The 25871-nt window shown below is 35.6% G+C and overlaps 1 protein-coding gene across 1 annotated transcript in view; it reads right to left on the reverse strand.

The window, feature by feature from the left end:
• OTOG (otogelin) overlaps positions 1-25871 on the reverse strand; it is a 109363-nt gene that overhangs the window by 57758 nt on the left and 25734 nt on the right. Inside the window, exons 16-27 of the mRNA XM_087704143.1 lie at positions 25248-25380; positions 24256-24433; positions 21428-21552; positions 19824-20036; positions 18599-18764; positions 17787-17861; positions 15632-15672; positions 15169-15319; positions 8607-8714; positions 5596-5734; positions 3251-3385; positions 2132-2278 (exon numbers count right to left, since the gene is read on the reverse strand). Coding sequence (XP_087560269.1) covers positions 2132-2278; positions 3251-3385; positions 5596-5734; positions 8607-8714; positions 15169-15319; positions 15632-15672; positions 17787-17861; positions 18599-18764; positions 19824-20036; positions 21428-21552; positions 24256-24433; positions 25248-25380 — 1611 coding nt within the window. The remainder of the gene's footprint in view (positions 1-2131; positions 2279-3250; positions 3386-5595; positions 5735-8606; positions 8715-15168; positions 15320-15631; positions 15673-17786; positions 17862-18598; positions 18765-19823; positions 20037-21427; positions 21553-24255; positions 24434-25247; positions 25381-25871) is intronic.

The following is a 25871-nucleotide window of genomic DNA, read 5'->3' on the forward strand; positions in this document are numbered from 1 at the left end:
AGGGAAGGCGCTCCCACAGAGAAGACTCTCCCCCTGGGGGTCGCTAGCTGACACTGTCTGGCCGACGGCACCCTGACAAGGCCAACTCTGTGGGATCGCACTGGATGATGGGAGGCTACGGATGGCAGTAGGTGGTCTCGCAGGTATCCTAGGCCTAAGCCATGGAGTGCTTTAAAGGTCCTAATTAGTACCTTGAATCGCACCTGGAAGACAACCATCAACCAGTACAGGCCGCCTAAAAGGGGTGTAACATGGGAGCACCTAGGTGCCCCCATGATAACCCGTGCAGCCGCATTCTGAAGTTCAAATTATGAAGTTCAGTCAGTATCTTGAACTATACCAGAAACACACAGGCAACCAACGCGAATCACAAAGCAATGGCATTACGTGTGTCAACTATCCAACACCATTTACTTCCAAATGCTTTTCAAAGGCAGCCCCACATGTACACCATGTTGCAGTAATACAGATAGGAGGTCACAAGGGCATGAGTGACAGGAAGTAGAATTTCCCCAGTTGAAGAATGGGTGCAACTGACATACAACCCAATTTTTTTTGGGCTACCAGTAGATACACAATCTGCATGCAGCAGATTTAATGCACATATTTACTTTAGATAAATTAAATCCTCAGCCTGAAAAAGGTGCTGTAAAGTTATGCCACGCTCTTCCAGTGACATCAGTGACATTGCTATCCCCTTCAATCTTATTTCTTTTCTTTGTCAAAGCTGATCACTAAAATACTATTCAGTGTAAATCTAAGCTTTCCCCCCTGCCCCTTTCCCCTTATTACTATTGTTTAAGCCAATGAAAGACTCTCAGAGCATGACAAACAGGTTCTTTTTTTAACCGGGGGTGTTTTGTTTTGCAATGGTAGCAAGAGACACAGAAAAAAACAAGACAGTGAAAGTTTTAATGTTTATTATTATCAGTGATATTATTTATAGCAAATATTTGCAACATTTACAGTATATGCAATGCAATACAAACAATACTGGTATCAGGTTTCCTACTAAACCTTTCTCCCAGAGACTATCCAATCTCTAGCTCTCTGGCTCCCTCCCCTGTTTTTGAGCATGACAAAAGAAAGAATGAAAAGAACAGGCTGGAATTTACTGCAGTGTGTTCAGCATGGTATAACCTTCTGTTCAGCCAAACACCTGCTGCTTCTCCATTGGGCGAAGAACATTCTTAGCAGGGTGGTATTCACTTACCTTCCCTACCAGTTCGTAAATGTGAGTGCAAAGGCATGCTAATTTCACTCACACTCACCATCTCTGCGCATGCGCTCAGCCCTCAACTTATGGCGGGAAAAGGGCCTAAATGGGATGCCATAGAGCAGGGCAGGTGGGTGGGGCCAGCCACAATTTCTGCTACCAATTCAGGCGAACTGGTCTGAACCGATAGAATGCCACCTCTGATTCTCAGGGACTTCTGCCCAGTTCTTCCTCAGAGATCAGGACATCTCCAAAGCTAATCCCCTCCTTTCCCTCTTGGAGGAACTAACGGTACTGGCTTAATACAGTCAGCAAAGTCCCCCCTCTTCCTATTCTTGGGTGTTCTCATCCTTCTAGGTCTTCCCTTCCCTTCTTCCATGAAAGCCACCCTAGACCTTTCTTCTCCCTTCTCAACCAAGACCCAACAACTGCCCCACACTTAAGATTGTCTCTCCAACCCTTCTCTCAAATCACTCTAATCAGGCCATGCATACAATTTCTCTCTTCTCTCCTTTTTTCTCTCTCTCCAATTTTGAGGTTATGTCCTCCAGCAATTAAGAGATGGTGCCCCTCCCAGCTTTAATCTCACACCTCTGTACCAGGCTGGACCAACGATACTGCTATCTCAACATCTCACTACCCATAGTCCTGGGTAGTTGCCAGATCAGTTCATCAGCCCTCATGACACCACTGCTACTCTTGGGGTGCTTTTCCTGTTCTACATGTTGGTTAACACCAGCAAAATAGCAACGACAGCAGACCATTACAACTCTATGCCACAACGACCAACAAACACAAACCAACTTCCCACTCTTTAGAATTCCATTTATACCAGTGGATGATATCAATAGAAACTTAAATCTCCCCCAACAAAGTCAATAAGGAATTAAAGGGATAAGAGAAGTTTCGTCTTACCTGCCACTGAGGCCCTGTCTCGACATGAACAGTTGTTCTTTGATCCCACGTTACTGTGATGTGTTCATTAGGAAAATGAACAATGGTGAAAAATCCAGCCTTCCATATATACACTTGCTGCAGTTTATCTATGTAACTCAGATGACTCTATTAAATGTCAGACATGCATAACGGATTATAGGCATTTAATGAAAGCTTTATGATATAATTTAAATATGCATTTAGGAAAACAATTACACAATGGTTCTGTTTAGATTTAGCATGTTATTTGTGGATCTACTTTTAAAAACATTTGATGTGAATAAGAACAGCAATCCAAGAGACACTGGACTTGTTTAAAATGTTTTTGGATGTACAATTCAAGTGAGAATTACACTGTGCCTTCTTCTCTAAGCGATTTATTATTTTCTAGCCACTTTAAGATCTCATCCACTAGATGATTCCAGATGCTGGTATAACATGGCAATGTAAAACAAAAGAAACAGATAGGTACTGTGTGATGGAATATAAACATTGTTCATAAAGGGTTACAGGTAGTCCTCGACTTATGACCACAATTGAGCCCAAAATTTCTGTTGTTAAGTGAGACATTTGTTAAGTAAATTCCGCCCCATTTTGCCACCTTTCTTGCCACAGTTGTTAAGTGAATCACTGCAATTGATAAATTAGTAACCCAGTTGTTAAGTGAATCTTGCTTCCCCGTTCATTTTGCTGGTCAGAATAATGCAAAAGGGGATCACATGATCTTGGAACACAGCAACAGTCATAAATATGAATCAGTTGCCAAGCACCTGAATTTTGATCACACGATTATAGGGATGCTGTAATGGTCATAAATGTGAAAAATGATGATAAACCACTTTTCTCAGTGCCATTGTAACTTTGAAATGTCACTAAATGAGCTGTTGTAAGTCCAGGACTACCTGTATATATCCATAATGCTTAGAGAAGAAAAGGAAGACTAAAACATAGATAAATAAGGATGACTAATTTTAAGAGTTTTCTGGAAGTTCAAGGATTGCTAATATTTATCATGCAATATGAAAACGAATGATGGTGTTTTGGGTTTGATGCATTATCTATACAGTGTATCTTAACTTCTGTTCTGCTACAGCTTACCGGATCTCCAGTGTCATCATCAAATATTATGAATGTTTTCCCTACGTTAATGGAAACATACTTTCTGCAAATGATTCCAATGTTAAAGCAGTTCACATTTTCTATGATGACTGAGAAACTAGTAATTGAGGAACTCTGCAGGAAAAAAAATAAAAATAAATGCAGCTGATTCCAATTTGCAAAGCGTTCAGCCATCCTGTTCCTCTTCTTTCTCTACTGTCTGTGGCATAAATGCAGGAACAGTTACTTTGCAAGACGCAGCAAAGAAAATGATGCCGCCACGTCATCGATCAGCCATTAATAAGATTGATAATTCAGGAATTCTATTCAGATATGATTTTTAATTCAACAACTTCATACTGATAAGTCTAACAAGAAAGCAGTAGGGCAATACATAGAGCTTTCTGGGCCCCCAAGACAAAATCTTGCAGATGGAGCTCACCATTAGTATAAGAGCTGGAGTGCCAAGACTTCCTTCCAAAGCTGCAATAATTGAGGACAGGAGAGTGAAATGAAAGACAAGAGCCACATAGTTGTTTCTTACCAACCACAGCAACACTGGTTGTCAACATGGCAAGGCTCTCCACTCACCTTTCCAGTCCTACCAAATATTCATTCATTCATTCATTCATTCATTCATTCATTCATTCATTCATTCATATATATATATAGTTTTTTTTTTTACAACCCCCGGTATACCCAAATATGGGAGGAAGATCACTACTTCCATTCTCTGTCCTTCGGCTCGTCACAAGAGACCATCCAGGCAGAAACCCAATATTTTTACTGTTGCCTTTTTGTTACATTTTGTTGTATTTGTGCTGATAAATAAATAAAGGGAGACTAGTATAGATCTATTTCAAGCTATTTAGTTCTCATCAGCTAGCCATACCCTTACTGGGATTTGAACCTGGGCTATATTACATACTAGGCAGACTTCTTAGCCATTAGGCCACAGGCTCTTATCCGTTATCAGCGAAGCCAGGGTGAAAGGTATCTATTAGATTTTTTTACAACCCCCGGTATGCCCAAATATGGGAGGAAGATCACTACTTCCATTCTCTGTCCTTCGGCTTGTCACAAGATATATATATATTTAATTCAGCCATTTGAAAATAATTCTTTTTAGGGTTATTTTATCTAGACTATGAAACTGAAGAAGACCACTAGATGGTAGCAATGAATCAGAAATCGGGATATGTCTTTGCTGCCATCTTGTTAAGGGTAGCTGTCTGGATTTTTCCAGCCATATGCAGCATATGCTTTGCCTATTCCTTCTTCCATCATTCTGTCATAAACCGGCTCTCACCGGCTCAGGGTTGACTCAGCCTTCCATCCTTCCGAGGTGGGTAAAATGAGGACCCAGATTGTTGGGGGCAATATGCTGACTCTCTGTAAACCGCTTAGAGAGGCCTGAAAGGCCTATGAAGCGGTATATAAGTCTACTGCTATTGCTATTGAATTATTATAAACAAGGAGGAGGAATTCAATGAGATGAAGGATTGCAGCAATTATTGGAGAAGCAACCAGGATGTCCAAAGACTAGTTCCAAGATATACTGTTTTGCTGAATCGGTGGCTATATATGTCTGCTCAAATGTATACATTCTTTGTTTTTTCCTCCCATTTGATTCACATCGCCTGCTATTTGGTCATTCTCTTCCTCCTGGAGATTAGGAAGCTTCTGCTTGGTGTTTTACATCATGGTTTGGTTTAGCCTGAGAATTACTTATTTCACCTAGATTTTTTTTTTATTTACTAACCAATAACCCAATGCTGCCCGGGGAATTTATTTATCCTAATTCTGTATTAGGTTGGAGCCCCCTTGTGGAGTACTGTGAAGCTGTTACCATGGCAACAACAGGCTGTATCCTAACACTATCACACTAATGCACACTATCACTGTCAAAAGTACTATGATTTGACACTATAGATATAATTTGTTCCTTTTCGTTTCTGCGGCCCAGGCGTTCCAGGGTTATGCTGGAACACACACAGATACATACACTGAGGGATGTTAGAGGTGTATTACCCGCACAGTATTTGTTTCCCGAGAGGAAGCCATCTGTGTACCAAATTTGGTTGAAATTGCACACGCCCGCGCACACACACATACACACATATATATTGACTAATACATATTATTACCAAATACAATTGCATTCAATGCAGTATATCCATATATAAATAGTTCCAAGTATAATAATTAACATTTGAATAAAACAAACTTATTTTCACTATGAGTAATTAAACTAAATTATTTTCCTATTCTGTTTATGTTTCTTTTTAACTGCAGAGCACAATACTTAGTTTAAAAACTGAACATGCTTTAAAATAAAGTCTTACCTTAACCAGGTAAACCTTACAGTTTCCAACATAATCAAAAGACAGGCCATCAAAGGTTCTATAGTGGCGATCTCCATATGTAGTACACATTGATGGGCATGGATGGAAATTGCATTTAAATGAGCCATGACTGCAGATGCTAAAACAGGGCAAATTTATAACAATTACAGCAAATATAAACCATAATCTCTATATATGATCTTTAACAAAATAGCATGACTCTGTTAAAAGTAAGTTCCTACAAATTATTCACATGTCCATTGATTCAGAACTTGTACAAAGTTGTTGTACATGCAGATAAGCTGATATTTATTTGAATAGAAAAGATCTATGTAGGTAAAGGAATTCATTTTCAGAATTCCTTACAAATAAATTATCTGTATTCTTATGCTCATAACAGGCTGCACACTTTAACATACTGCTGTCATGGGAGAAATCAGTTACTGTATATCATGACATCCCACATTCAAAAGACTAAAACATTTCATTAGTTTGATTAAACATGTATCTTATATCAGGAACTAAAAACTTTAAGTAAAAATTATTATAATGTACAAACTGATTTTATTAGGCAACTAGCATGTTACTAGCCAATCTAACTCAACTTCTTTTATGTAGCATATGCTATCAGCAATAATTTTAATTCAGATTCTTATTTTAAGGTATTTCAATGGCAAGGAAGTAGAGGTCAAAGAACAAGGCCAAACTGATTAATTCACATAGTTAAATCAGCAATCTTTTATTTTAGCCTTTTCTTCAATTAATTTTCAATGTGTTGATTTGTGGCATGCATTTTTCCTCTGAACGTACAGCTTGCTAAGAGACCTATCTTTTCCCATTTGATATTATTAGATTAGGAAACATGAGCTTTTCATGCATTATTATTGCTTCCATGTCTCATGTCAAAAAGGAACTGATTTTAACCATAAACCAAATATAGAAAAGCATAAAATAACAAACTGTATGAATGTTACAAAATCCATGTCTTTTTGTCTTTAGTTGGTTATTTTCTTTCAATTTTTTTTATTGTTCAAACATCGAGCTGAATCCTGCAGCAAATGAGCAGAAGTCCCACGTACGTTGACTATTCCTTCGTCTCAACCCTGCAGCCTCCATTGTATCCCAAACCTTTGCCTCAAATGATTGGGGGTTCTTCAGAATAGACTCTGCCATGGAATAGGGGGCAATAGGAAAGGTGTCATTGCTGTCCCTCCTCAGTGGATGAGGGAAGCCACTTCCGCTAACACAAACCTGCCATTGAATTCCATACACTGTGTCTAATGATCATATAGTTTGTACAAAACAGCAAAGTGGAATGCTTTTAAAAGCAGACCTGGCATATTTCAAAGCAGCCAACATAGCATCTTCCTATACGTGTGCTTCTGTTTTCAATATTATTTATATAAGACAAAATGTGTCTACCATCACATGTAACACTCAGTGTAATCTGTGTTACAATTGACGATTCAATCCTAGGCCTGAATAATAGGTATGTTATGTTGTGTTGTGTTGTGTTATTTTATTTATAAACTGCCCATCTCATCGAGAAGTGACTCTAAAATGTAAAAACAATCAATAACAATAATCATACAAGATAACTTCTTATCAAACTTTTTGAAAATCCCATAAAACTGGCTGACATTTAGTTCAGACAGAAGACCTAAAGTTAATTTCCTAACCATTTGTGGAGGGAATTTATACTGCGATAAGGATCCATTTCTTAACAAGAAGATAAGAGGGTATACCAGCAATTTACCTATTCTTTTTCACTCCATTTTAAGAATTATGCTTAGATTTCTCAGCAAATGTATTTTCTTTTTTTAAGCTGAAAAGACTACTGTATTTTCAGAACTGCCACCAGCCCACTGAAATTAGGTTCTTGAAGGCTTTTCTTTTTCTCTGTGTTTGTATGCCAATCATCAGTGATAGCTAAATCTGTATAGAGGTTTGGGAGCAAGGGAGGTGTCTACGCGGTCATTTACCTTCCTGCCAAGTGGAGATGGCTTATAAATTGCTTCATCAATCAGCCAAAAGGCTATAAATGTCTTCTAATCAGGTATTGGGGACCTGACAATAGGTGGATGCAGTCAGTCAGCGCAAGGCTGGAGTGAGCAAAGCATCCAGACAAGGCATGGATGAGTGCTGACTGAAAGGAAAGGCCTGGATTATTTTTGCTTACCCAGCAGAATCAAAAGAATCAAACATGAATAGAAGCTTGATAGGAAAGTAAAGAGCTAAGGGTTGAACTCAATGTGCTACTTCCTTTATATAAATACATTCCTACCAATCCTGGTGATGGGATGCTATTTTACATATTTTAATAAAGATTGTTCATAAGGTTCATAGGAAAAGCAGTTTTCAGCTCTTGGCTGATAAACCTAGATGAAACTGTTTATGAAAAGGAATGTTGAAAGATCTAGGTTCTTTTTAAAAAATATGTGAAAGTACCAATGAAATTAAGAGTGAAATTATCATAATCAGTAAATTTTTATATTCCTAAGCCAAAAAAAAATCCCCTTTTGAATTCAGATTTGAAAAGGTAATGAGGATGTAACTGGAAAAAATTATCAGCCTCACATTTTGGGGAGACTTGAGGATAAATTACAATTTACATATTAATATATGAAAAAAGATTGTATAAATAAAAAAGGAACAAAATAGTCTTGGTAGGAAAGACTTTAAAAAGAGATGCCTTGGTGAGGAGACCATGTGTCTGACCCCTTATTTCTTTCCAAATAATTTTGGTGCCCTGCCGCCCAGTGGGATTTAAAGTTAAATTTGTAAAAAAGGATGACTCTGAATCATAAACCTAATAAAATATTTTAATAGTAGTCCCTTTGTATTCATTCTTTCCTAATCCATTTTGGAGCCACTGAAAGTTTATTTAAATATCTGTGTTAGTGCAAATGGAATTCAAGTCCATTAAGAAGAAAAAACAAATTCAAAAATATCATACTGGAAGGCATGTATAAAATGAATATTATGGAATACAGGAAATGATTTATACTCACCAGGTATGGCAAGAAGAAATTACTTTGTCCCCAGGAAAATATTCTTTGCCTTTCCAGGTACATGGGCATTCATTTGGCTTGAAGCACATATCACCATACTTAAAAAGACTGTTGAAACAGCAGATAGACATTCATTGTCAGATATATTTTAATACAATCAGAGATAGATAAATGACAGACAGGCAGGCAGGCAGGCAGGCAGGCAGGCACATAGATAGAGTAGGTAAATAGGAAAGTAGATGGATGAATAGATGGATGGAGGAGAGATGGAGATAGATAGATAGATAGATAGATAGATAGATAGATAGATAGATAGATAGATAGATAGATAGATAGATAGATAGATCGATCGATCCCAGTTTGGCCGCAGAACTGGCAGTGACCCAGGCTGCCCACACCCCTGAACTGGTTCCCTGGACACCACTGCCATTGCCGGCATGTTGTTGAGTAGTGTGTGCATGTGCGCAGTTCACTATAAATTGTTCTGTGCATGCGCGAAGAACCAATTACATTGAACTGTGCACAGACACGCAGCTAACCGGTAGTAAAACTGGGAGCAACCCACCTCTGGATGGATGGATGGATGGATGGATGGATGGATGGATAGAAGATAGATGATAGAGAGATAGAGAGATAGATAGATAGATAGATAGATAGATAGATAGATAGATAGATAGATAGATAGATAGATAGATAGATAGATAAATCTATCATGCTGAGATACATTATTGATCTTACACCCCATATCACTGAAAAGAAAGAGTTACATTGAAAGAGAAAAACCTTACTACAGTACAGAGAATAATAAGACTTGGTTTGTAGTATTCTCTTTTTTTTAATCCAAGTATGTGTGCTCAAATGCAGCAAAATCATATCTGTCAGTTTCAACTAAAGAACTTTTCAGAAAACTAAGAATTGTGAATTGTGACATTTAATAGCATCATCATAAAGTTGCAGGTAAAGTGCATATTTTCCCCCACTTTTTTTTCTAGGAAAATTTCTGTGCACTTTAGGCAAAGGTTCCCAAGGAGATCTGGATCACCACATAACAATATGTGACTATTAATTGCCAGAAAATATATTTTATTTTACTAATATATAATATCCTGAATAAAACTCAATATGTTCTACAGGAATAGGAAATATAACTAAAATAGGGTATCTGATATTCTTAACATTAGGACAGTTTCATTTGAGTTAAACTTGACTCCTTATGACTTCATGGACCAACCATGTACTTCCCTTGGCAACAATCCAGAAAGGATTTGCCTCTATCTTTTTCAAATTACCCTAAATCACTGATATTCTATAGTAATCCCCCTTCCCAATAATGAATGTTAAACCACATTCTGCTTAGCTTTCAAGCCCAGTAAGATTTTGTCTTTCTCAGGCAGCATCAAGTACCCAATTATAAAATAAGAGATCTATAAAAAAATCAAATTGAATAAAGATTATGAAAAATATTACACCATTATACCAATGTATTATACCATTTCTCAGTAATACACACTGCAAAGAATGGAATAAACACTACTGTGTTGCAAATATAATGAAAATCACTCTTCACATTATCTAATTAATTATCTATGAAATTATCTGAAGAGCCGAGGTGGCGCAGTGGGTAGAGTGCAGTACTGCAGGCTACTTCAGCTGACTGTTATCTGCAGTTCAGCGGTTCAAATCTCACCAGGCTCAAGGTTGACTCAGCCTTCCATCCTTCCGAGGTGGGTAAAATGAGCACCCAGACTGTTGGGGGCAATATGCTAACTCTGTAAACCGCTTAGAGAGGGCTGAAAGCCCTATGAAGCGGTATATAAGTCTAACTGCTATCTAATTTCACCCTAGACATTTCCCTTCCCCCTTCAGAATGGCTTCTTCTGTCATGTTGATCTCTTTTGCAGCTGCAGTTATGTAAATAGGGAGGCATGTGGGACTCACAGAGGGTGTGTTAATATAAAACTGGCAACCCTCTCAGCTAAAGCCCTCACCTTTAGACAGCTGGATACATGCCAATTTCCCACACAAGAGCAAAAGCAATGAAGTAATTGAACTAGTCAGGAAGATCTTCTTTTGGTGCCTACTACTTCAAACTTTTGCATATCTGTGATGGAATGTGCACCTGGAGAAGCAGAGCATGGAACAGTTTTGACAAGAAATACTGTTCCCATAAACTGGCCCAGATTAAGAAACTGCATAGTCTCGAGCTGGAGGTGGCCGTAAAGAGGTTCAGGGTAGAGGCGGGTTCCTACCAGTTTGGACCAGTTTGGCCGAATAGGTAATAATTCAGCAGCGCCATAGGCACCACCATCTTGTTTTTTGCTTCTGTGCATGCACAGAAGCATTTTTTAGTACTGTGCATGCACGAGCGCAGCACACCCCTGAGCAAACCAGCAGTAGCAGCAGCTGGAACCCACCCCTGGTTCAGGGTAGCCTTACACTAGACTCTCTTAGGACATATCTAGTAGTTTAGAAGGTTGTAATTTTAGTTTGACAAGTTTCTATTAGGTGAAAGCAAATAAAGAATTAGACTCAACTGGATTTTGCTGTGTCGTTTTTGGGATTAGATCTGATCTTATTAGTGTTTGAAAGCAGCACACTACTAGGCCATGTAGAAGAAATGAACACTTGTTATAGTCTCCAGTTGTTGGCAATGGGTTTACAATGGATTGTTCTGGGTTGTGTATTGGTATGTCCCCAGTTATAATGTTCCTGGATTCCAAATGCAAGATTACAGTCATTGTGCTTAATGCAATGTTTCCTCAGCCTTAACAACTGCTGGGTGAGGAATTCTGGGAGTTGAAGTCCATAGATCTTAAAGCTGCCAACACTGACTTAATGTAATAATTCTATCGAGAAACACTGGCTTAATGTAAGTTTTATCACCAAACAAAAACAATTAAGAAAAAAATGTTTTCAACAAAGCAGAAAAATAGCTCTCACCTAGGATCTCAGTAAAATAAAATATGTTTTCAGATATAAGATTTTTTTCTTCTAATATTTCTTAGAGAGCAATTTTTAAATATCCTCTTAATTCTGGAGAAAGAAACCCAAAATTATATTAAATGAGTATTTTGAAGGTGGTACTTGATCAGCAATACCAGAGCAATAAATACATCTTGCACTGCTTTGTATTTAATTAAACATTTTCAAGAAAAAATAAGATATAGTGAGTCTTTTTCTTAATTTTAATTCATATTCCTCCTCCACACAAAAAATCTGAAGAGAGATCTATATTATATATACAATATATCAAATCCAAGAGGCAAGGGAAAGGATACAACATTTTGGCATGACTATTCTTTTCAATCAATTTTTTCAGATACATACATAGATTTTCTTTGGCTGTATTTATAGAAGTTACCTTTTATAAACTTAACATGAAAAAACAAAGCCTTTAACATAGCTGTTTTATTAAAGTAATTTTTTACTTTGTCCAAATCTTCTGAAAGAAAAAAATCAGTAACAACATCATAGTTTCTCTTACCTTTTAACATTAGGGTCTTATTTAAAATTTATTAAGACAGCCCTCCCACCTTTTCTAAACTACAAAATTCCCACTGGTTTAAACTACCAAAAAAGAGGTCGTATTCAGAACAAAGAGCATCACTTTAGCCAGGCAAGACAAAAGTGCAAGTTTTATCTCTGAAATATAATCCTACATAAAACAAGTGCTAACAGCTTTCTCTTTTGAAAAGCCAGGCAGACAGATTGATTGCAAGGATCTAAGAATTCATAAAAAAGGAAGATGCCATTCAGATGACAAATGAGTTCTTTTTACTATGAATGGCCATTATTCACAAATGTCAAAGTTTGATGTACAACTTACAGATAAAATTAAATGAAGGCACCTACTTATAGATACTATAATTTGACCAATATGCTATTTAATTTTACAGTCACCTTAATCAGGTGCCTTAGCATAAGATTTAAATAATAATCATAGCCTGGCACCATTCCTCCACCCAATGATAAATGCACTTAATTGTTGTTCATTTTAAAGAGTTATGAAATCCTAGAGGGGAAAAAAACCCACACCTATATTTATTACAACGGCTATTTTCACTGTTCTAAAGAAACTTTTATAGATTACAATTACTATTTCATGTGTTTGGTTCTTGAGCTCCAGAAGTACAGACTCTAAGATGAAGAATAAAGATTTCATTACAAATTATTTAGAAAAATCCCACCTTTGTTGAGTTCTGGTATTTGAAGACATAACCACTAAACGTAGCATGCCTATTATACTTTTTCTGCTAATGTTACATTGAATACAATCTATAAATTTAAGACTTCCTACTTGAAATACTGCATGGATTCACAAAACAAGACAATTCATTTTATAATAAATACTCCAGGCTATTTTAATGTTATATTTCTAATATATGTGCATGATTTTGAATTATACTATTTTGAAACTGCTGCCTATTTAATAAAAAATACACCAAAAATTATTCATTATTTCACTCCAACAATAACCTAAGAGGACTCTCAAAAAACATGGCTTCAAAATTAAATTCCTTCTATGCAATTATTCCCCTAATTCTCTCTGGCCATTGATAAGAGACATTCTTGAATTCCATTAAAATTATTTTTGTATGTGTGTTTGTGGGTAAATTAGAAAGTGATGATTTTTTGCCTTTTCTTTTTTTAGCAAATGTTCCAGGAATTTATTTAAGCTTCTTACAAGTTATTTGATCTGTTATACCATCTGTTCCAGAAGATATTTTAAACTGAGGGCAAGAAAAACATTTAGAGCAAAACAGGCATACATAGAGATTGCCACAGAGGATTCAATATTTTATTTTCAAATGAGTACAAGTGATGATTGCCATATTCAGAATTGAGAGTGAATAGAGGAACCTGAGATATCCTCTGTCCTCAGAGTTATTTAAAACTTTGTGCTGAAGTTTACCACAATGCTTTACTACATAGCAGATGAAATTGCTGTCCTTTCTACCCCTTGTGGCCTTTAAGGCAAGGGGTTTTCAAAGTTGGCAACCTTAAGATTTCTGGACATTAACTCCCAGAAGTTAAAGAACCAGGAATTCTGAAAACATAGTTTAACAGGTATTTTTCTGTTTTATCCAACCATGACATAGTTGTAATTTCTAAGAAGAAGCGGGATTCATTGGGAAGCTACCACAGATAGAAAAACAAATTATGACCAAACATTAATGTTGTCATAAAATTCAGTGCTAATCATTGCCAGAAATAGCAGCTCAAGGGAGTGAAAGGAACATGTCTGGCACCTTAGCAGGATAAAACTGTATCTATTATTTTAATGAGTTTTTATTTTTAAACACAGACTGAACTTTAAATATAGATATTGACATTCATGGAGTACCATAATTAATTGGAAGTCATACAAAGCACGAAGTATATACATCCTTCTGAGAGCTGGAGGAGTAGTTCACATTATGAGGCTTACAGGATGCAGCCCCAGATACAAAATGTTTACTGAATTTGTGAATGTGTGAAAACCAATCTCTCTGTGCAGGGCTTGTAGATAACAAACACATGTTCTCTTCTCCCTTCTTTAGAACTACTACAAAGGTAGAAATTTCAGGACTTAAAATCATAGTTTTCCCAGCTAACTACTTCTAACAAAATAGAACTCTGTGCATGAAGTAGAAAAGCATAAAGCATTATCAACTTAACAATGTCCCAACATTAATGGGAAGGAAAAATCTTGCTTTAAAGAGACATTGAAACTCAAAGGATAAGAAGAAATAAATATAAGTATTGTAGATAGATATTTGTGCTGCTTAAACTTTTGATTTGATTGTATTGCCTCATGCTGTGAAGTCTATAATAATTTGACGTGGCCAACTTGCAGAGGTGGGTTCCTACCTCTTCAGACCGATTCAGCCGAGTAGGTAGTAACTCAGCCTGCCACACCCTCGAACTGGTTTTATCAGCGGTGCCGTAGGTGCCAACATCTTGTTTTTTGCTTCTGCGCATGTGCTCATCACGCGCATCACATGCATCAAGCTCATGCACACCCGAAGTGCATCCCTGAGTGAACCAGCAGTAGCAGAAGCCAGAACCCACCCCTGCCAACTTGCCTTGGGTAACTCATTACAGCCAACTCACCATGGGAAAATTCACCATGGTCAACTCACCACAGGACAATTTGCTGTAGGATGAGAATTACAGTAATACCAAAGAAACGGTGGAATAGAATCATTAAAGAGAGAGACAGAATGAAATGTGAATGATAAAAATTAAAATATTTTTTATTTTTTAAAAAATAATTAAAGTTGGCCATGGCAAGTTCTCATGCAGTGAGTTGCTGTAGTGAGTTGGCCATGGCTAGTTGGCCATAGCAAGTTGGCTGCAGTCCCATTCTGTGTGCTGTATTGTCTCAACATAAGAAAGGTGAGTAAGAGAGCAAAACTGTTCCTTAGTTCTGGAGCTGAACATTTTCATTAAAGGTTTTCAATTATTTAAAAGGAAATGAGAACTTATACGTGAAGTTGTATGCACTAAGTGCTGATGGAAGTAGAAGCTATGTTGCATGAAAAAAATAGATTAAAGATTATCTGCATATTTCTTTTCTTACCCAGTGGGACACATGCATCCAGAAAAACAAGGAAGTTGTGCAGACATAGTAATATTTAGCAGTTGATTTTCACAGGTTCTTTCTCTGCCAAGTTCCATAATTGGTGAATTGCTACAATTAACATAGATTTGCTCTTCAGGGCAAACATGAACTAGAAAAATACAACATAGATAATGTCAGTCAATTTTCTATATTCTATAAATTTCTTCAACACAGAACCCTAGCAGTAACATATTTTAAAGGGATTGCATAACTTTATAGCGATGGAGTATATGGCTATTACCTGTTACTATCACTAACATATTTCTCACTAAAATCATAAACTGGTTTGGTTACAATAGTACTTTCATAAATTATTCCTGGTCCAGTCTTCTTGCATATAGATCACACACAAGTATGCTACAAGCCTAAGGTTTGGAGAAAAGTGATCTGGGTTAAATTTGTTTTTGTTTACTTTACATACCAGTGTTGTCTTCACAGTTCATCATCCCATTTCTGCAGTGGCTATGGAAAAATGGCGATAAATAAATAAAAGCAAAAACATTTTTTTTAAAAAGTTGGAAACTAACCCTATGTCTCTTGGAACAAACAAAAAATCAAGTTGTTTTTACAAATAACTTTTAGAACTGTTCTTGTGCTAGAAACTATAGATTACACTAGACATTTTTTTTAAGTTGGTGATTATGATAGGCACTTAAAACTGAACACAAATATAGTTTGCATAATTACTGTATCATGTAGGAATGTTGAGAAATATGAAATTCGCTTTTAATGACTAAAGTGTATTTAATCATATGTTTTCAACACAATGTTTGAGTTCAACAAGATCAAAAGTGTTTTTCTCCTGATTTTCATTTGTACTCAGTGTCTGATAAATCTTATTGTAGTGACACCCAGAGTCATTTGGTTGAGTTGGGCAGTCATGGAAAATTAATTAATTAATTAATTAATAAAAATAAATAGAAAATAAATAAAAATAAAAATAAATAAAAATAAATAAAATAAATAAAATAAATAAAAATAAAAATAAATAAAATAAATAAAAATAAAAATAAAAATAAATAAAATAAATAAAATAAATAAAATAAATAAAATAAATAAAATAAATAAAATAAATAAAATAAATAAAATAAATAAAATAAATAAAATAAATAAAAATAAAAATAAATAAATAAATAAAAATAAAAATAAAAATAAATAAATGAAAAATAAAAATAAATAATAAATAAATAAATGAAAATAAATAAATGAAAATAAATAAATGAAAATAAATAAATGAAAATAAATAAATGAAAATAAATAAATGAAAATAAATAAATGAAAATAAATAAATAAATAAATATCCTGGTGAAAAAAATTACTATATTAATAACTGACTGCATCTAGTTTTTTGGGAAAGAAGTCCCAAGTGTGAATGCAGAAAATGAATCTTCAGTGACATGTTGCACTTCATGGTCTTGTGTGTGATAAGAAGTTTGTCAATCAGTTAAATGTAGTTTGGTACTCTGTAGTTGCCAAGAAAATTCTCGATGACACCTTTGAATGCTTTCAAAATGATTTGTCTGGCCTCACTAACAGATCTTTGAATCACTTGTCACTGATGATATATCAGACTGTGGACCAACAAAAATGCCTTCCTTAATCTCGGCATAAATTATTTTTGGAAACCTCTGTCTAAAATAATGAAAACCTTTACTTTCCTTACTCATAGCTTTCACAAATTTTTTCATCACTCCAAATTTTATGTAAAGCCAATACAAAAATAATTTTGCAAGATCAACAAGTAATTCATGTGCCACATTTTTCGGTTGTGGAACCAAATTCTTTTTAATATAATGTAACCATGCGACTCTCTTGCATGGTTGTCCCATTCACATATGTAACAACAGTACTTGGTATATCCAAGTTGCATTCCAAGAACCATTACTTTTAAAGCTCCACTGATATTCAAGTTGTACTTAGTGTACTGGAGATGCTTCAGCAACATTCCATGTTTTCGTATGTTTCTTTCAAATGTGTAGCACAGCCAATGAAAGGTTCCCTGGTGGCATCATGTAAAAATAGATTTCTATAAATGTATGTGATTAGCAGGCAAATATCTATAAGATATATCCAAAAGTGTTCAGGAAGCAAAATCTTTATTGTCCAATGTTTTGTGTTAGAATAGAAGGTAATGTTTAAACATAAAGTGGATATCCTGAATGAACAAGATTTCTGAAAAAAGATTTCTGATATTTGAATCATGCCAGCACAGTCAATAATAAAAAGAAGTTACAAAAAGTATTTGAGGAGGTAAAGAAGGAAGTGGCTGGTTTGCAAAGATATCCTCTCTATCATCCTATCTAATCATTGCTTCCACCTCATGATGAGAAATTGGGGCGGGAGGATAGAATCTTTGCCTTTGGCAACATGATGCCTCATGTAAATCCCTTCTTTCTTTAATAAAAAGAAAAATAAATCACCAAAAAAAGGTTTCTGAAGAAAATTCAGCATCCAACCATATCTTGAGGAGATGGCAGTTAAGAAATATGATAAATAAATAAATGAATAAAACCAACCCAGTCAGTGGAAAATTAAGACATATGTAAACTTTGATTGGAAATATGAGAGTAACTTACCACTTTCCAAAAGACGTGATTATATTTTCTCCAGGGGAATAATCAATACCATGAAAATAGCAAGGGCATTCATTTCTATAGAAAATGAAAATAAGAACTGAATATTGATATACAGTTTATATGGCTGGAAATATTAACTGTTATAAAGAAAACAAAGCATTCCAAGGAAGCATCGTGTATTGGAGTGCTTTCCTAGCAAGTAAATCCTAAGTACAGTCCAGTAAAATGGGTTACAGATATACAAATTATAGCACATAGGTATCATATGTATTTTTATTTTTTTAATGCTATTTTTAAAAAAGAGTGCAAACACTGTTCTTCCTATAAGAAATTATAATAAAATTAACTTTACGTATGCCAGATAAAAAGGATACAATCACCTTAGACTTAATCAAATCAAGTAAAGCTTAACTGCAGCATCCTGCTTGGAAACATCAATCAATATGTTTGCTATTTTTCCTATCAGCAAAAATGATTTACTAGCTAATAAAAACCATGTTATGCCATCATAAAATAAATTATATTGGGAAACATTTCATTAGAATTCTAGAAAAGAGTTAAATATTATTTTGGCCAAACTCTACTGATGCTGCTTGAAGTGGAAAGCAAGAAGAGTGAAGGACCCATCTCCAACTTGGCACAGTGCAGGGTATGGAATCATTACTGTCTCTTGTGCCCACCATTACTTTCTGTCCAATAGAAATTTGTTTTTCAGGTCCATTTATGTGAAAGCTTGAAGATTTTTTCCACTAATCGCTTAGTTCTGAAAGCATGCAATTATAAAGAAATAATATCAACATAATTCAACCTACTGTGGCACACATCTGTCAGTTTTGATGTTTAGATACATTCCAGAAGGGCAGGTGCAGCCTTCGACACAGTCACCATCGCATGCCTCTGGCACGGAGAATGCTCGGCAGCTTCTACCACAGGTTGATACACAAGTACTGTATTCCTTTGTATCTTCACATGAAAGGGCTGCTCAAATGAGGAGAAGAAAACTTCTCATGTTACAAGCCAAATGCATGCACATTCACTGAACATAAGATGCTGTTACTAAATATTATGTAGGCTTATTCGGAAGTTAGATCCAGCAAATTTAGGTAAAGCCCAGGACTTTCGCATAAGAAACTGTTTCATTAGCAATAAATTATGAACCAAGTTCTTCATGGCTTATTATATTCAACATTCAGTGTAGATTTGAATTATTTTCTTATTTTTTTTCCTCCTAGTTTTGGGGATGAGTCCTGAACACTTGTTTAGAATTTACAGGTTGATTTCTGCATAGCTCTCATGTCAAAATGGCAATAAATCATGCATATATTTTCAGCAATTATGTCCAATAATTGTTTGACAAAAGAAGGGCAGGTTCAGATCTCAGAACAGCTGGATTCAGGAATGTTTCATGATGAAACATTTGGCCAAAGGTGGGTTTGACAGCCACTTGCAGCCCTGGGAACTTAGCTTTCCCAGTCCTGCCATCAAAAAAAGTCACTTCCAATGCAGAGGCTTTTTCACATTTTAGCAGCACTTGATAAAACACCTTGCATTTACACAAGTCCTGTATAACACATCCAATCACTTTACAGATGAAGGAAGCCTTCATCTTCCTTGCATTCCATGTTTTCCATACTGTCATATAATCAATGTAAAAAAGGCAGGGGAAAGAAATATTTTAACTGCAAGAATTCATGGAAGAGTTCTAGCATAATTTTTTACTGATGCCCAAAGTTGTATGTAAACAAGCAAAGAAATTATGTTCAGGTCAGAGGTGAGTTCCAAATCCCAGAGGTACAGGTTTGCTCGTGCTCATGCGTACACTTGTGCACGATGCTTCTGCACATGCACAGAAGAGTCTGCGTAGATGGGCGGAGCCTCCTGCCGCCGCTACTACTGGTTCGCCCAAACCGGGACAAACTGGGAACAACCCACTTCTGCTTCAGATATTTCACCACTTCACAGGTTTTAACTTTGTCATGACATTCAGTCACGGTCCCAAGAACAGTTGTTAAATTTGAATATTGAAAAATAACTTACCACATTCTAGGACACTACTCCGGAAATTGATCTCCACTCCAAATCTGTGGCACAGGTGGGCATAATGGGAGAGAGCGGAACACATACAGATCTGCCCACATTTGCAGGTGTCTCTTCTACACTGTTCAAAATAGGGGAGAGGACTCAGATAGGTATAGCATGGGGCAAAGAGTTCTTTGGTAATGATGCTGCAAGCTTCTGTTGCATAAGCAGCTGTCAAAGTAATAAATAGAAATAACCAGGTTTTAGTGTGGGATCCTTTAATTTAAAAGCATTGCAAAGCCTCTTTTATCCTAGGGAACAAAAATGTCTGTTTCAGCTTCTCTGATAACCAACACCATCACTGATGGAACTTGTGAATGTAAATTGTGCTGAATTTTTTCAAACACTTGAATTGCAATCACCATAAATATTTTCTCCTTCTGTTCTTTCTACTCCTTCTCCTTCTACTCATTCTTTATTTATAGTTAGAGCACTGTGGGGATAATACAGCACTAGACATATTGCAGAGATATAAGCTAGAGTAGTTCCATCAGATGATTATTTATAAGGAATGCTGACAATTCTATTTGAGCAATATCTAAAGAGCTGCAAGTTCCCCTTACATTAGGATGACCTGCTTCAACAATTAATCACTGAATGGCTGAATTTACTGTTATTTCACATAAAAATACTAATACTATTGCAATGCAAATAGTATTACAAAAAATGTAACCTCTAAATCTCTATTGTTTTTCAGGAGCTACAACAAGGACACATTTTACTCAGGTACCTACCTAATCAGTGCAAGGAGTTTTCTAATTATTATTTATATTTTCAAAAAACAGTACCTTTTAATGATTTGGGGCAATTTAGAATTCATTTATCTAGCTTAGCCATAGAAGGAAATAAACTATTCAAAGCCTGAATTACAACAAACACCGAATGCAACAGAAATTAATCATAATTATAATTGTAACTTTTAAAGAAATATCCATAGTGCTGCATAGAGTATCATAGGTAGAGCATTATAAACATTGTCATCTTGTTCTTATAAGGATATTGTGTTAACATATATATTTGAGCATGGGTTATCTTATATATCTTATATTAGGTATATTTGGGCCTGATATATCTTAGGGACACGGTGGCTCAGTGGCTTTTTTATCAGAAAGGTTGGCAGTTCAGCGGTTCGAATCCCTAGCGCCACCTAACAGAGTGAGCTCCTGTTACTTGTCCCAGCTTCTGCCAACCTATCAGTTCGAAAGCATGTAAAAATGCATGTAGAAAAAATAGGGACCACCTTTGGTGGGAAGGTAACAGTGTTCCGTGTGCCTTCGGCCTTTAGTCATGCCGGCCACATGACCACGGAGACGTCTTTGGACAGCGCTGGCTCTTCAGCTTTGAAACAGAGATGAGCACCACCCCTTGAATTAGGAACAACTAGCACATATGTATGAGGGGAACCTTTACCTTTACCTTATCTTAGATATTTTCTTAACGTGTGTAATGGAGTTTAAGGTTTAAGTGCCTGCATACAAACATCACAGCTTCAGAATTTCAAAATAAACCCTAAACATTAAACATTTTATCATTGTCTCAATTTCTTTTTCATTCATGCTCACCTGCTTGTAAATGAACATCACAAGGATCTATTGATGAACTGTCATACCCAGGACTACAGGATGATGATGTTTTCCAGGAATTTCCAAAAAGCTGAGGTGTAGTTTCTGGCACTCCAACTGGAGATCTTTTTATTGGTTTTTAGTAAATGATTGGTTTTGAAAATAAGCAGTAACATCAATTAAAAACACATACTTCAATTATTGGATGCATACAGTGATATTAATAGAGTTGACTATTGTGTGGTCCTGGTATCAGGAATCTATAAACCTCCTTATTATAAAACATTATATAATGTTTTATATTTTAAAAGTACACCCCTACAAAAATACTACTGCGCAGAAAAAGAAAAACATTGTGACAAGTTAAACAATATAACTGCATTGAGTTTGTGTGCAAAAATATTTCATTTCATAAAAAGTTAGGCAATCAATTATAACTAAGCGTGACCTTTCTAAATTGAAATCGAAGGAACTGAAAAATACTAATGTAGCCATTACTCTAAACAAGTGTTTCTCAACCTTGGCGCCTTTAAGATGCATGGACAGAATTCTCCATGCAGGATGGGGATTACTCACAGTTGAAGTCTATGCATCTTAAAGTTTGTAAGGTTGAGAAATACCACTCAAAACTATTTAGAACAAGTTTTTCAAACTATGTTCCACATAGAATTCTAGTATTCTATGAAAACTTGATGAGGTTCTGTTAGAGAAAAAATTCATTCAAATGCAGCCAATTTGCTGTCACCAGAGTTTTGTCTCTTAATCAGGAGTTGAGAGATTTTTAGGAGGTGGGGTGACTAACAAGTTCTGTTACCGGAACATTTAAAACTCTTGATTAGGAGGTTACCAAAACAAAAAACAACCCTGTATTTGATGAAGAGGTGAGTCAAATATTTAGAAATACTGCTTATTACCTCTCTGTATATGAACATTTGTCCAAATATTTAGAATTAAGAGAAAAAAGCCACATGTAGGACTCTTCTTCATTGCAAAAGGCTGCATGATAAACCCCAGATTTGCCAAATTATTGCTGACAATAGCAAAGTATAATTAAGTAATGTCTACCATCCGTTGGGGAACTGTTTCACCTTACCTGCAAAACAATTATTAACTATGCTCCAGTACCTATTGATAGCATATAAAATATGCTCTATACTTTGCTTTAGTTTAGCAGTACTGTATATCTTCTATTCAGTGCCCATAGCATTATGACAGTGGGATTAAAAGAAATTAATACTAGAAATGGAGAATATTTAGATCATTAGAGAAAACATGCTAGAGAATCATCTTTTTCTAAGCAACTTAGCTTTGTGAGACACAAGATGATGATGATCATGATCATGATTTATGATGATGATGATGATGATGATGATGATGATGATGATGATAATGATGATGATGATGATGTTAATCTTTGGTGAGATTCACAGCCTTTGGGGCTGATTGGTAGCTCAACAGCTTGAGTCCTAACCAAGGACCTAGGAACTGTTAAGGTAACGTAGGAGGATATAAGCTATTCCAAGTAGGGTGCTTTTTTGTAGAGTCCGAATGTTCAAGTCAGGTAAATTTAGAATTTCCAAATAGAGAGGTAGCCCTTTAGGTATTGCTCCAAGGCCTCCAATTACAATCGGGACCACACTCAATTTCTTTTTCCAAAATCGCTCAACTTCAATTTGCAAGTCTCGGTACTTTGTGATTTATTATTATTATTGTTGTTGTTGTTGTTGTTTACTTTATTCATTAAACATGAATCTCAGCCAACTGAACATTCAAAAATGCATTACAAATACCATTGACTGGTGCTAATGGTTGATACAGTTTGCTGCCAGCGTCCTAGATCAGTGTTTTTCAACCTTTTTTGTGCAAAGGCACACTTTTTTCATGAAAAAAATCACGAGGCACACCACCATTAGAAAATGTTTAAAAAATTTAACTCTGTGCCTATATTGACTATATATAAAGTAATTTTCCCACGGCATACTTTAGTGTGCCGCGGCACAGTGGTTGAAAAACACTGTCCTAGATAACCAAGTACCTTCTTAAAATATAAGATGTTCCAAGTAGCGCAATTTTTTGCAATTCCATTGGTGTTATTGCAGGAAGCTGCAATTTGTTGATGCATCTTATAAAATTCTTGGACATGGTGCCAAGTGCCATGATGACAATGAATAACAATAACAATAACACATGGATAAAAATGTTAAAGCCAGTCTAAACATCTGGCTCTTTGTTCAAATAATGAAGATGCTAAAGTGCTCTGGGACCTTAGAGAATTCTAAACAGACAAGCACCTGCCACATAATACAAACCAATCAAGACTTGTTTTATGGCAAATGTAACTGTGGCTAAAAGAAGGACATGTGGGGATAGTAGAAGACAAAGAATTGGAAAAGATCACAAAATATCAAGACCTGAAAATAAAAATTGAAAGATTATGGCATAAACCATAATTTTTGGCAAGGCACCCAGGATGCCAATAATCACTATGTTGATCACAGTGGTTATTGGCACATTGGGTACTGTGCTAACAAATCTTGAATAGAACTTGCAAAATCTGTGCACGTACAAAATTTCCATCTGCCTATTACAAAAGATGATACTGCTTGGATCTGCAATAGGTTGTCAGATAATATATCCAGCACCATTTTAACTTTCTTGTCGCCCAAGACCACCACCCAAAATCACTTCAACTAAGTGCATTACAAATGTGACTATTTCTTTTCTTCTAATAATGAACTTGTTCGATATTTTTCTACTTATTGCAAAACTGCAGTGATTAAAAACCTTTTCTTAGTATTTATGAAAATGTATTTCTAGAATGTACATACAAAAAATCATCCTGAGTATTTCCATTGAAAGTTCCACACAGGCCAATCGTGTCATCTTTCCATTGAGCATCAGCTTCAAGATAGAGTCTTAAACCTTTCCAGTCATAAAGTATTTGTAATCCAATGTATGATTTAATTTGTAAAAATACAGAGGAAAGTTTCCTAATTTCAAAGGAATCTAAAAGACATAAATAGAAGATATGTCAATAGTAACCTCAAATACTGTTGAAAAGCTCATTTTATTTTACCATTTGCTTAAAGCTTGTTAGAGATGGATCTCCATAGACTCCACATTTCAGAAAGTTCACTCCACAGAAAGTTCAAATTTACACAGACTCTAAGTTCATTTCCAAGTTGATGGCACTGATTGTTCCTGGTAATGATGGCCTTAAACCTAAACCTTGGATGACTCTTCAAATATTTTGCAGACTTTTTATGATGAAGGGATGGAATCAATTACTGTAGGACTGACTTTACAGTATTTATGTTGAAGCTATATAGAACATTTCCAAAAATAATTCTTTTTACACAAACTCCTTCAGATTTGAGCTGGAGCCACTTCCTCCACCAATAAAAAATAAAATATCCCATTTACTGTTCTTAGCTGGAATACAAACAAGGGAATATAACATAGATGACATAAAATGAATTATCATAACACTTGCAAATAAGGCATTAGCTGAATCCACTTTGGGTGAGGAATTTTGGAACCTAAAATTCTCAGTTTATTCTCAGCAATATCTCTTTTTCTATCTGAATGATGGTCTATCACTGACTTATTCTGCTTCAATTTATTGGTCAATTTTTTTCACTTTTCATCCCTGATACTGGCCAAATAGAAAATTTGAATAGATTAAAAAAAATAGAAGTTGTCTAAACTGCACCAAACAGAGGACCATGAAACCTGTGACTTCCATGGCAAACAACATATAACTAAAATCATAACATCCATATTTCTAATATTATTTTTATAACAATTTGTTCTAACTTACCATCAATATATGGTAGATTAACTTTATATTGATCATGTACCAAAACATCTCCTGAATGGGTCAGAGTTACTTGCCTCCTAAAATCTTGACTGAAAATAAGACTGATCGATTGGATACAAGTTCCATCATGATTCTAGAAAGATGATGAAAACAAACAATGCCTTAAAATAAAGTGGAATTCATAATAGATCAAGGTTTAAGTGTAATAATTCTTATTGGGGAAAAAATTGTAAATGAATATGAGATGAATTATGACCTCACAGATATTTGCAGCTTCACTTTATTTATTTAATTCAATTTTGATACTGCTCAACAGTGACTCAAAGCGGCTCACAATATAAAAAACAAAACATGAACACAATATACTATATGGTATTTACAGTAAGTTAAATAAGTACAGTAAAATAAATTACATGATGGGAAATCCAGACATTTGCACCAAAACCTATGAAGCATTTGTCAAACACACCCAACAAGTGGTTCCATCCATCCATCCATCCTACCCCAAGGTTTGGGAAACAGCCAAGTCTTTAAGGACTTCTGCAATGTCTTGTCCAGCCCTCAGGAAAGATCTTATTCTAGAAGGCAGAGAAATGCTTCCTGTGTCCCAAAATATGGCATTAT

This window comes from Thamnophis sirtalis, unplaced genomic scaffold (assembly GCF_051295495.1).
Source record: "Thamnophis sirtalis isolate CommonGarterSnake01/CBP01778 unplaced genomic scaffold, rThaSir2_p1.2 scaffold_1, whole genome shotgun sequence".
Classification (NCBI taxonomy): Eukaryota; Metazoa; Chordata; class Lepidosauria; order Squamata; family Natricidae; genus Thamnophis; species Thamnophis sirtalis.